The following is a 14,082-nucleotide window of genomic DNA, read 5'->3' as shown; positions in this document are numbered from 1 at the left end:
ACACGCTCATCGCTACAGAGCCTGGCATTGCAAAGGTCCCAAGCTTTCGCTGTCAACTGAAAACAGTATGAAAACATGGCCTTTTATTTTGTAAAGAGGAGACTGAATGCTTGCTAATATTTTTGTGTAGCATTTGTCACTGTCAGAACACAATACAGAACATAATGAAGTTCATTTGTTAATTAAGTAACCCATTCTCTGAAAACCTATTCTTTAATGAAACATACCATCTGTAACATTACAAAATCATTTACTAGAACTGGAAAATTACTGTTACAAAGATCATATTATATGACAGCTTCTCTTCTCAGCAAGCCCTTCCTTGCTGAGAGTTCAGGGCATTTCATGCAGTTGCTTCTCCTGCAGACAGAGGATTTTTAAACTTTATTTTTAAGTTTGAATATGGAAAATACTCTCAGTTTCCACTGCTGCAATTCAGTAGCTCTGTCGGAGACCGCCCATGCATTTTCATAGGAGTAATTTATTTAACCTTTGAAGTAAACACAAATTTGTCAGAAATATTTGCAAGGTTAACTTGTAAGCTCTACTATGTGGAATTTTTGTCAAAATACAAGCACAAATCGGAGTGCTAAATAGTAATTTCAAAGAGATGCCAAGCAGTAATGAAAATGAGAAGCTGCTAAGCAACCAAATGACACAAAAATGGTCATCAAATAAGTGAAAACAAGAACAAATTTCCTTATAGAGAAACTGATATACTAAATACCCAAGTCTGACATAGTTATATTGAACGCTGCCTCTGAACAAAACTTTATATACAACACATTTCAGCAGCAGATGCCTGCTACACAAAAATACTGCACTACTGGTATTTAATACCTTGGAGGTAAAATGTTATGTACCAAGTAATTTTAACCTTCAGTACAACTTCCCATGATTTTTCATTTTAAAATGCAACCAAATTATAGGAGATGCAGGTACAACAGAAAAAAAACATTAATGAGGGCTTAAAACTCTAGATGGCACACTCATACAATCAAAGACTACAACAGAAATACACAGGTTCAACTATGATACTTTCCTGGTTTTCCACCCAAAGCATATATAATCTACCCACAAGTACTGTTCTGAGGCCAGTTTGTGAATTAGTATTATGAAAGGATGTGCACTATTTCCCCAAGTTAGAATTAGATGATCGAATATAATACTAGGCAGTATTTGCAGTTTTGTAACACAACAGCAGTGAATTAAGCTATTTTATTATTCCACATACAATTAATTCTCATGGCAGGGCACCCATTCTATCACACTACTGGACTCCAACCTACTTCATGGATAAGAGTCAGATCCTACATGTTTCTTAAAGGCCCAGTCTCATGCAAAAAACAGCTCAGTTATACAAATTTTCAAGCTCTGAAGGAAGTTTTTGTTGCTGCTTTGTTTTTAAGGAACTCAGCTGTGTTTTATTACATGAAGTCCATGATCATAATAAGGACATTTTAATACACAGCCTTTAACCTACCCATCTATATAGATTAGGCAGTATAAAATCTGAAAGTCTAATAATCTTGGATGGTTGTAACAGCCATGAAAACACTGCAATGCTGTTATTAGAATTTGCCAAGGCTATGTTACTGCTGTTATGCAATCTTACTGAAGCTGTAGTAAATGAAATGATATCTATGCAACTCAATTGCCACAGTACACATGTGAACAACATCCAGAATGATCAGAAGTGCAAAATGCTTTAATTAGGGTGTTTGACTAATTATCTGAGTAAATAAACAAGTGCCTAAAGACAAATAGTATACAGTTTTGCAGTGTGACAGATGCTTCATGCTGATGGTGTAACAAACACCATCCCCCAGTTAAGTACAAGGCAGCTGAACAAGCTGTCTCGTGTCACCCTTTCAGTGCAGTACCTCTTGCTCAGTGTGGAGAAGCCAAAGCATCACAGCAAAGGGGTGCCCACACCAGTGGCACAGAACCAGTAGAGACCAGCACAGAGCCCCAGCTGAAATTCATCATGTGAAACACAAGTACAGCAAAGGACACAGAGAAGGAATAAAAAAGAGGGAATATCCATATACTGATTGGAGAATTATGTGGACACAGAAGCATTTGCCCACAAAGCCATGGAGAAGAATGTCTTTAGCCATAAGCCAGTATCACAGCACCTCTGAAGCAAAGTCCATGAGCAAATTTTCTCCATTTCTACAGTACTAGATATCAATTCATTAAAAAAACCCTTAACAAACCTTCTCTAATAAAGTGTACTCATAATCACTCCTTGATGTATTTTCCAGAGTGTACCTCTGTAGCATGCTTTAACTCTTAAATATGCAAGTAAGAAAAATATTTAGCATACGTTCTTAATCTACATATGTAAATCTGTGATTTCCATTTGCAAATTCAGTAAGTCTCCGTATTTTTTTAATCATTTAACAAGTTTATTTCTACAAATTATGGCTTAGAAGCAGGTACTGTACATACAAAAATCTGAGGAGACTGATGTGCAGCACGTAGTTTCTTTATATTGTTGATGTGAATAAGTTATTCATTTCAGTGGGTAATAATCGCATTTCTTTATAGCAGCAATAAATAGGCATTTTACTTTTCATAAAATGTTATTTTATATAGCATGTTAATCAATACAAAATTAACTTTTAACAGCACTAGAGTAACATAACCCACAGGTTGAGTTGGAAAACTTCGTATTAGATCTCTGTGCCAAACTAAGACTGAGTGATTTGCAGGGTCTCCAACATGTCTTCCACTGCCTTCAAAGAGTATTTAGTTTCTTTCTTACTGCGACCTGCAAACTAAACAGGAAAGAAAGGATGGTTATTTGTCATATTTCTGAAATTCTATGTCTAAAACCTGTGAAAATAACAGTTCTAAACATCAAATACGGGTAATTAACTGTATTTACTACAAACTTAAAAGCACAAAACTAAAACTCAGAATTTTTACCAGAATACAAGCTATATCACCCTCCTTCTATGAAGCAAAGACAAATTACTTTTTGTTAAAACAAGACAGAAAAAGCTCTACTTATCAAGATTTACTATGAAATAATCCAGACAACATATATTTTATGGTTCAAAGTAACCATGAGTGATGACATTGTACTTGACTGTAGCCTACTATTAAAACAGCAATTTCAGAGAACATTTGAAATAAGTCTGTCTTGATAAGAAAGCAAGATACAGCTTAATAAATACTACTAATGACTTTAGAAAGGAAGGGGCAGAAGGACAGGAAATGCTGACGACTCCATGTTGAGCTCAAGGGTTTTTCTAATGATACTGACAATTCCCATCGCTCATCAGCCATACCTAACACAGGGGATTCATTGACCAGGTTGGTCTTTAGTCAAATGAAAACTCCTAACCATTTTTAATACACCTGCACTAAAACGTTTTGCATTTCAGGTTGGGAGGGGTGGTAAAGAAATTACAGAAATGGTAACTAAAACTTGCTTCTAGTAAAACAGTCTATTCTCTACTTAAATGTTATTCTCTACTTAAATTCTCTACTTAAATCTAAACACTCAATAAATTTTCAATTTGAAGTTTTTTATTTCAAATACCACTGGTGTCTCGCATAGTTAGTCCTTGATTTATAATGTGTCCCTTCTCTCTTGTAATTAACTTAATTTAGCAAACTCTTCATGACCTGTTAAGAAAGATTAAGTCATCAAACTCAGGTAATATCACACCAGCAACAAGCTGCAGGACCTGTTAACCTGCTTTTGACCCCGGGGCTACAATCTAGCATTGCGATTCCCAATCAGCACCGAGTTTTTTAAAAACATAGTTTCGGCACAGTAAATGATAAGCTATTTCAAATTAAATAGTTAGGAGAAATGTTGTTACTGTGACAACACTTTACAGCTTAGAGATGTACTGAAAACACCGTATTTTCATGTTTTTTATTTCCAGGTGATTAACTGATGTGCCAGGTTTTGATTCTAGTAGTATATATAAACCCATTGCTCAGGTTGTGCAGTTTCCAGAGTGCCATGCAACAGTCAGCTTCAGAGGAAAATCCAAGATTTCTTAACACTCCAAGGTGAAAGCAGCAACTTTTGCTTATACCTGATTGAATAAAATATCCTCTCTTTGTTCACATTAAACAGACATTTGGGAATTCCAAATCCTTTCACAAAAACAAGCAAGTTTAAAAACAGAAGTCAAAAGTTTCAAGTGAAAACCTGCTTCAAACTCAAAGCATTCAGAAATTTCAATAAAAAGCACAGAAGCCTAAATATACTGTGGTCAAAAAGCACACTTTGTAAGCCACACAGAAAGCATGCAGAGAAAAGCTTCAAAACAGAAATTTTTTTCTTATTCTCACCATGGACACTGAAGCAAAATTGACATATGACATTAGTTTTAAAAAATGCTACTTGCTAATTTCAAGAGCAGTTGGCTTCATGATACTGACATGTAGTTTAAGCTGAACAAATAAAACCACTCTGCGTCATAACAACCAGAAGTACACTTGGAAATGTAATCACTTCAAATTTGCCCTGACAAACAATTATTTTGTCTATTCAGCCATTACACAGCAATTTGACTGATTGAGCTGGAATCCATTTCTTAAGTCATGATTTAATTTTCTGTTTCCCAAATGGTTAGTAACAAAATCACCTCTCCAGCCATAAATAATACGTAGATTGCTAACACAGAAGAATTTATGCAATGTACCCAAGAAGCATGTATCTGGAAAATTACTACAAGTAGGGTCACATTGAAGATTTTTGTGAGCATTAATCAAACTCGCCTGCCTCTGCTGAAATGCTTCTACCAGAGGACATGCTAAACCAATTACCTAATTGAAGAGCACCAGGTAGCCTTATTTTGTTTTGGTGGTAAGGTAACTATGACTCATGTCCTCAGTTAGAACAGACAGAAGTTCTTCTCGGGGTCTGCACAGATGGAATGATCCAGTTTTCCAGTCATAAGGCAAAAGTAAGCTTATAATAATAATAAACTTAAAACTAATTCTTTGAATAGTGACTTCACTATTCAACTTCACTAACTTCTGAAATACAAGATTAAAATTAAATTTTATTTGGGTTTTTTTCCACCCAGTCAATTAAATTTAAGAAGCCTGGAGAATAATGACCTCTTTTTTTTTTTTTTCAGAGGATGTGTTAGCAGCCAGGAATTCCAGCTCCATACAGCAGCTCTAGCTACAAAACCTTTCTGTCTTCCTGAAGAAGTTTACATTTCTCCTAGATTAGACACAGATGAGAAGTACTAATCAGCAACGATGGTTACATATTTAACATCAAAATAAGTATATTAACTAGATGGAGTGTCAAATATCTGTGCTTTTCAGAAATTTTTTAAATTATTCTTTATCACCATGTTTTCCTGTAAAGACAGTGCTGCACAGTCTGACATTGGTGAAATAAGGTTTTCTATTTATACTCAAACATTGCTTTTTTTAAATGACAATAAACTAAGAAGTTTCTCTGATTTCATAGAAGAATGCACAGAAAAAGCAAAAATCAAGTGCCAAAGCACACTGCTTGAATGACAGAATAAATTGAAAGAAGGGGACTAGTAAAAATATTTCAAGTGAATTGCATATAAAAATAAAAAAACCCCTAAATAATAAAAAAGCAACCATAGCCAGTTATTTGAAAAAATAAAGGCAGTTTTCCAAAATTACTGAGAAAATTGCTGATAATTCAAGTTCAAATCCAAACTGAAAACGATAATGATCTCACTGCAAGACAATTGCTCAAAAGTAACTTTCTGCATTAATAACTTGGAATTTGAAGTCACAATTTCACATAATTTGTCTAGATATCCAAATCAGGATTCCAAATGCATTTTGCTGTCTTGAACATGACCACCAGAAAAATTTCATTTAGCAGTATGAGAATGTCCAACCAATAAAATAAGTCAATGTTAAACCCAACAAGCTTTTAAGGCTCTTACTGCACTTTACAGGTGGATAATGCATGGAAAGTGGGGAGGACTTACAGAGATAATATAAATATCCAGCTTAAAACCAAACCTGTCTAGACATACCCTCCACTAAGGCAGGAACACTGTAAGGGCTGCTTGCCTGGCACAAGTGGCCAAGACTTCATCCTCAGGTCCAAATGGTGACAATTTCCAACTGCTCAGCTCACCGAGGAAGCAACAAATCAACACTGACTCATAGGGGAACTGCCACTTACAGCATCACCCAACACCACAGGCTGTAGCTGCTGGATGTTCTGAGTCTCTGACGCAGAGACTGGAGTAGCCAAATGCTTCTGCAGCCATGTAACAAGGTCAGGAGGGTTGGCCTGGGGCTACCCTGCCCAGCTGTACTCTCTAGAGCTTCTTGTGGTTCTTCTGGGAAGAGGAAGGGGGTGTTCACCATTTACTTGCCAGATCCTGGCTTGAGCTTGAGCACTTTCATTTTCTCAAGAGCTGAATTTTCCCTAAGATTCTAATCATACACAGTGTTCTTCACTTTATACCCCAAACAGCTAACAAGAGCAGCTAAAGTATGCTATATATATATATATATATATATATATATATGTATGTATGCATGTTAATTGTGTTAACATGACCTGTTCTGGTAAGCATCAACCAAAAATGCTTAATGTAGTATCCAAAAGAACTCCACAGAAACAGTAATTAAAAAAAATTCAAACTAAAAGAAAAAAAACCCAACAATCACCCCCCCCAAAAACCCCACACACTCAAAAATGCCCCCAGCACCACACCAATCCCAATAAAAATCATGTTTTGTTAGAGACACTATGATCTTAACAGTAAGCCATGTGGAGAGAAAAAAAGGAAAAGAAAAAAAATCAGGTATGCTTATCTGGATATGCATCAATTAACTAGAAGCTGTCTTAATTAAACATCCATTATATTTAGAACCAGGAGTTGCCTATTTCCAGGTCTTCTAGGCCAGTCCACAACCACTACTGGTTTTAAATTTCCACCCTGATGCAACCTTAAAAGGGGCTGTTTCCCAGAAGTGCTTACAAGTCTCTACCGGTACTTTGAACTCCAATCACAATATTTACTCAAAACATGTGCAAATCCACTCTAATCTAAGCAGTTCATTTACTAAGATGTAAAACATGGAATACTGGTTTTCACAAAAAATTCACACATCTTTTAAAACCTGTTTTGTTCTATCAACTATGAATCCATAGTGTATTCCATTCTTTGACAGTTTTTTATAAGTTTTTGGTTGTTTTGGTTGGGTTTGTGTTGGTTTTTTTTTCTTTTTCTTTTTTTTTGGAAGTTTTGTTTTGAATTCTGCAATACTTGAGTCTTCTGTCAGTGCTGTGCTTACAGGAACGTCAGGCATAGTTCAAGTCAAAAGAAGCCCTGGTTATTTATGAAACATCAGACAAAGTAGTTAATTCATACACACCTTACCATTGTGAGCAGGTAAATGGTTTATTAATGAAAAGCAGAGTGATTTAAATAGCAGAAGAGAAATAAAATTTAGGCACATAGGTATAAAATTCTTCATTTTGTCCCCAGGGATACAATACTCTTCACTGTACAGTCAGAAGCTACAGGGCCAATTAGGAGAAATGGAAAATACCTCTAAGTTGGAATATATCAAAAACACATCAGCCACAAGAAGCTGCACTCTTGGCAAGGAACTGACATGCAGTATGTATTAGGAAAACTGCACTGGTTGTAAAAGGAAAATCTAATTTAATTTCATAATAGATGGTACTTGTAAAAAGGCCATTTGGTAGTACTAACTGTGAAACAGTAGCAACAAGAAAAAAAATTAAATATTGGGTTCCGATACTGAAATATTGCAGAGAGAAAGAAGTGTTACATGTATACAAAGTCTTTGCATTTAGTATCAATACTTTTGCTCAAAGAAAAAATTGTGGGGAGAACTGGACAGTATTATGTTGATGTTCAGGATTACTTATATATAAACTTTGATTGGCAGATCATTAAAAATAACTGTAAGGGAGTCAAATCAGCATACTATATTTGGGATGCACAGACAGCAGAGCCTCTGAGCTAAAACATGTGTTCATTCATAGTTAGAGAAAGAAATAGATGCTTATAATACAATAGGAAATATAAAAGTTTACACCTAATTTTTCAAAAAGTTGAAAAGACTCCTAGTGACTTCAGCAAGCTTTGATCGTGGCCTACAAAGTCTATGTTTTCACAACTCAACAAGCATTTTTCTACAAAACTACACAAAACCAACTTCAGTCACAAATACTAAGGCAATTAAATACGATTTTGAAAGGTCAGAGTAAACTCAAGGAAAATAAAAATTCTAGAATTTTCATTTGTTTTCTAGTAAAACAGAAGTGGGTAACAAAGTCACTCTAAAAATTAAGAGACACCAAGTTCTACCAAAATAGCTGTAGAACCAAGTCTTGGAGGTCAATATTACACTAGTGTACATTCAGTTAATATTAGTAGGAAAAATCTGTTTAAAGTTATTAAGTACATGATAGTAATTAATAAATGTAAAATATCAACCTTATATTAATTAAGGTTTCCTGGAAATCAAACTGAAGCAGAACATAAAACATCCAAGCAGATTATGCTGATTTACATGTCCTATTTAACCTCTTGATCAGCAGTTGATAAAAGTGCAGGAAAGAACTATAGAGCATGTCAAAAGTATCATAAAGCAGTGAAGTACTAACCTGGTATGCTCTGTTTATTTGGTTTGCTGCCCAGCTGGCATATTTCATATTATCTTTTTTCATTTTTGCACTTGCTTTTGGATTGGAAGCAATATGACTGGCAGACTAGGAATACAATAAAATAAAAACAAAACCCAGTGTAACTATAAAACTTATGTGCATGAAATAAGAGAACATTAGCATCCTTACAGTCCAAGTCCCATGCACAGTGACAGTGGAAAAAGACAAAAAAAATTTTTTAAGTTACTGGCAAACAGCATCCAGGTAAGAATTAGCTGAACTTTTTAAGCTATTGTTTGTTCTATTTAAAGCTACATTAAACTTCAGTTCAGTTGTGTACTAAGAACCAGACCTGGACATGATCATCTAATCTAATTTGCTTTTCCTAAACTGAGAGTTATGAATTAGTTTTCCGCATTCAATTTGTTACCATAGACAATATAAAATACATCACTTGTATGTCCAAACAGCCATTAAAAACATGACATTTTTCCCTGTAGCATCAGAAAACACATTTTAAAAGCAGGTAAGACTCTACATAAAGTATGTCCACTTTCACCTGAAAGAATAAAAAATATTACTTAAGAAACAAAGAGAGTTTTTTACTTATATAAATAAATGCACTGTGCAAGGAATCAATGCTACTGTGCTGGTATTCTTCAGCAGTTCATCATCCTCTAGACAGGAGCATGTCTTTAAATCCTTTTTCAAGAAATTACCTTCCTGTGCCAATAATTATAATTCTTTTGAAAATACAGGCAAGACTTAAAGGTTAAGAGCACTTCAAGTAAGGAGTACTTACTGGCACAAAATTGTCCATACTCCAAATGTACATAAAATACTTTGTATTTTAAAACAGTGTTAATAATCTGACCTATTAAGTTAAAACAACAGGGGGAAAAAACAAAACAGCAAATGGCAAAGGATAATTCAAAATGATAACATGGAAAATATATAATCATGCTTACCATATAAAGTCCAAATAGAGCTCTCATATTTCTGTTGTTAAGCTTCAGTGCTTGTGCAAAATACTTTCTTGATAGCTCAAGGTTTTCAAGCCCCCCCTGAGTGTATTTAACCTGTAAAAAATTATAAGCTCCTGAAACTTGCATGTCATTCATACCTCAGGAATTCACTCTGAAGCAATGATATTACAAAAATTCACTCCAAGTTTGTTTCACATGACATTTCAAATCAGGTTGAGTCCTATCAAAGGCCAAATACTGGCCGGGGAGAAATTCAAGTTCTTCGCAATATATACATTTTAAAATATTTAACTATAGGACAAAAAAACCCAGCATTAAGTTAATTAATGCATTGCTACAAGATTAAAAAGTGATTACTTTTCACCTATAAATACTTGAAACCTTGGGATAGTCTCTTATGAAAAGCAGCACAAATTTAAATCTAAATTCTGACTACCAGAAATCCCTACTGACAGTATGTTCCCACAGCACGCATGAAACCAGTACACAAAACAACACAATGCCTTTCATTATGTATTCAAAATAGCACACAAAGTTTAGAGTATTACTCCACTGTTTTTCCATTCATTTTTCCAGATATTAGATCAACAAAAAGAGGGATAAATACTACAAGATATGCCTCGAAGTCTTTCTATGAGAAAGCTACTAAGGCTTTCAAGTTTTAATGTCAACCCAATTTTATCCATGTTAACTAAACAAATTAAACCCATTCTAAGCAGCTAACAGTACAATTTAGGAAAAAAAATATAATCTGGAAAAAAAAGATAAATTCAAATGGCTAAAGCCTTGAGCTAAAACTTCTAAATTTACCTCTAGTTTTTACCTCTCTTCCCCCAGTGCTCCTTTCAGGCAGAATTTGGAACGTGGATTTCAAGATCTGAGTCCACAGTAACAGGCAATATATCATAACCACCTAGGAAGCACTGCTGTAGAAAAATTTAACTTCTCATGCACTTAATTTGAAAAGCGCATAAAAACTTCAAAAAGAAGAGTTCAATTAAAATTAGCTTTTATCTTCAATAATTCCTGCCCTAACTCTTATATTTAGCTTAGTCACACTGAGTAAGAAAACACAGTTTTCAAAACATATTCAGGTCTATGAGATGTTAACATTCTCCGTGTACTCTTTTAAATCTCTTAGGGAAAAATTAAAGAAACCATTTTCACCACTTCTGTAACATAAAAACAGAAAATGTAATAAAACAGAATCGATTTTTCTGAAATACCTACTTCAGCATATTGCTGACAATATAAGTGGTTGTGTGGATTAGTCATCATAAGCTCCTCTAAGCAGAAGGCTGCCTTTGCATAGCTGAGGAATACAAAAAACAGTGATAAAATGAAACAAGAGTACACAGCTCTTCGCTTCCGTTTTTTTACAGCACAATAAAAGTCTTACTTTCCCCCCATAAAATCACGATTCACAATTAATAAAAATGTTTCATTTTAAAATGATGTTTAGAACCAAGACAAAATACACAAAATCTAATAGTCTAGGTATATAAGGAACAGCTCACGAAGAGTATTTAATATACTTCTCTCTTATTAGTAAGTGCCATTTCTTATCAGCATGATGAGCAGAAACAGGTATTAGGTACTGTAAGATACTGAGCTGAGACTACAAAATAATTCATTTTTTTCCTAAGAAAATTCAGCTACCCGAGGATTCATAAACCCAACTACAGACCACAGCATTTACACTGTCAATTAACTTTACCTGACAACAGTCAACCACAGAACTGAGATCAAAAAAAATCATACTAAGAACAGTTCTAAAATTCAAACAGATCAAATCTATGTAGGAAAATAGCATCAGACCTGTCCAAATGGGCAAATCCTTATCATTTGAAAAGAAAAGGCTAGTCCTTGAGGCTTTTTTTCTGAAAGCTTTCAGAAAGAATTAAGAAGTCAAGCTCAAAATGCAGGTTTATTGAGAAGAATCTCGGCTTCATGATCTTTCAAATAATAGAATTTTCTGCACAATTTGCATCGTCTAGAGATACATGATACCACTAGTTTACATGATAGGATTCCAAAATTCAGAGACACAAGGTTTGTAAGGACAGTGTGGGTAGATACCTAATATCGCAGTAAAAGCAATTTAGCAATTATGAGACCATATTAAACCGTATTATCTGTAAAATCTTGTATCCTAAAATAATACGCAGTGGTTTTCTCTAATGCATATTATGACAGTTGTGCATCTATAACAATTATCAATTTGGAGATAAAAGGGCAGCCACCTCGTTCTCCAAAAGCAGAAGCCAGAATCCTCATTGCAGAACAGGGTAGAACTGAGGACTGCGTAAACCTTGTACATCTAAGTGTGTTTATGAACAACAATGAGAGCATGGTGATTTCACAAGCCCAATTTTCCCTGTTATCAATAATAATGATGCTCACAGAAGTACAGTGAGCACTGTGAATTCTTTCCATGAACTGAATTTCTACATACTGCTTTTTATTGGAATTATAGACCAAGACAAATACAAGGAAAAGCAATTCCTTTCTTGGATTTTACTGCACAATTTCATAATAAAGATTATAGCAAAAAAACCCCAACCCAATAATGGAATACGTATGTCTGCACCACTCTCTCATTCACTTTCCTACTGACAGATCTGACAAGCTTAAGTATCTTTCTAGCTAATTTTTTTTTAGTAGCTGTTTTCTTGGAAAAGTGGCTGGTAGATTTCCCCAAACAAATGGAAATCCAGGTATCAAAATTCTAGATTATTTCTGAAGTCATCATTTAAAGGAATTTAATAACTATTTTCTTTGAGAATGGGGTGCAAAGAGAGGTGACTGGGGAACAACTTTTCCCTCACAGTGAGAACAGCTATTTCTTCATTGACAATTTGATTCTTCTACTACCCTCTGAAAAGGAAAGAAGGAAACAATGTGATATAATTCAGGCTGGGCTGAAGAACTAAAGAAAGAGGGGAAAAAAAAGATATGCCTTTGGGTGGAGGTTTGAATTAATGCTGTGATATTAGAAAACTTGCACTAAGGCTTGGAGCTAATCCTCTCACACTGGGATTTCCTCCTGTCACTACAGCAATAAAAAAAGCTAACAAAAACATTAGATTCCAATAAGCAAGTTACTACAACATTCAGCATTCTTGATCGCACTGGGTTTTGTACCCAGGAGACCAGATGGCTCCAACTCTGGATCCATGTTTTGCTTTGTGGAGTTTTTTTCAAAGGTTACTAAAAGTTCTGAGAGAGGTAGGCTAAAAGAAAATTGGAATATCAGTTGCTGTGATCAATTGATTTTAGAAGTAAAGAATTTACCATCTCTAAAAAGTAAAATACATCACTTGAACAAAAAAAAAGATGGGAAGTAAGTGCTGTTCCCTGCTGCACTAAAACCACTTTTTTAAACATCAGATTTTAAAACTTATTGAAACACACAGGTAATTAAGTAAACTCTTTCTGTTTGAAAATCAAATGCCTTCTTAAAGTATTTGGTAGCCAAGTAAGCTTGGTAATTATTTCCAGTTGAGGCCTGTTATGTTGGAAATGAGACAGCATACTTTGTATCACTAGTCCTTAAAAAAAAAAAATCACTGAGGTTTTTGACTTACACAGAGTGGGTTTCAAATTAACAGTTTTTATGTGGACTTAGCAAACAACTTACTCATGTTCATTGATGTAAAGTTCTGCAAGTTCATGCCAAGCTTCTTGGTCACCAACAAATCTGTACAGAGACGACAAGAGAGGAAAAAAGAAAAAAAAGAAAGAATGTGCAAGGGATTCTGCAAATGACTAGCACTGAAGCAAAAGCGTAAATTAAATGCAAATTCCATTTTAATTAAAAAGATTTATCAGAATGGCAAAACACATTCCGTATTCTTGCAAGACACTCACTGTTCCAGATACTCATTCAGCTCTCGGATGGCCTCGAGATTTTTCCCCTGGGCTTTTCGAATGGCAATCTTACGCTTTCTTGCTGCCTATGGGTTGACATTAATAAAGGATTAGGCCTCATAATTCCCTGGGTTTTTGTAAGGAAAGCAATTTGACTGTGCAAATTATTATCTCAATACCAGTGGAATTTCACTGCAGAGACACTGCTAGGTTGAAGTTTATAAACATACCCTATGACATCCCACTGAGAGATTGAAAACCTCTTCTTACAATCGCATTATGTATGCTTTTCTTTGGAGGCACAAACTGTATGCATTATTTCATTCAAATAAATGACTGTCCAGATTCTGATAATTACAAAACAGCAGGGGATGCTAATCTTCAGCCATTCCAATGACCCCACCTTGTCATTCACAAGATCCATGACTATAGAGGAGAAATGGTGACTGAGTCCTAGAAAATCTCACAGATGCATCTTAGTTGTTGTACTCTGTTTAAGTATGGCTTTCAGCCATTAAAAAATATTCTCGTTGGAGTGCTGAATGCCATCTTTAACTAATGCTAAATACACAACAATTTCCTAAACAAGTCTCT

At 34.8% G+C, this 14,082-nt stretch overlaps 1 protein-coding gene across 1 annotated transcript in view; it reads right to left on the bottom strand.

Annotated features, from left to right (window-relative positions):
* Positions 1-1,915: 1,915 nt before the first annotated feature.
* Positions 1,916-14,082, bottom strand: part of EMC2 (ER membrane protein complex subunit 2) — a 37,067-nt gene continuing 24,900 nt past the window's right edge. The window contains exons 6-11 of the mRNA XM_082294698.1: positions 13,489-13,574; positions 13,259-13,318; positions 10,849-10,930; positions 9,601-9,711; positions 8,633-8,737; positions 1,916-2,783 (exon numbers count right to left, since the gene is read on the bottom strand). Coding sequence (XP_082150824.1) covers positions 2,697-2,783; positions 8,633-8,737; positions 9,601-9,711; positions 10,849-10,930; positions 13,259-13,318; positions 13,489-13,574 — 531 coding nt within the window. The 3' untranslated portion in view covers positions 1,916-2,696. The remainder of the gene's footprint in view (positions 2,784-8,632; positions 8,738-9,600; positions 9,712-10,848; positions 10,931-13,258; positions 13,319-13,488; positions 13,575-14,082) is intronic.

The sequence above is a fragment of the Coloeus monedula genome, assembly GCF_965178545.1.
Source record: "Coloeus monedula genome assembly, chromosome: 1".
NCBI lineage: Eukaryota > Metazoa > Chordata > Aves > Passeriformes > Corvidae > Coloeus > Coloeus monedula.
Note: the sequence above shows the minus strand (reverse complement) of the source record. Positions and strands in the feature narration are given on the sequence as shown.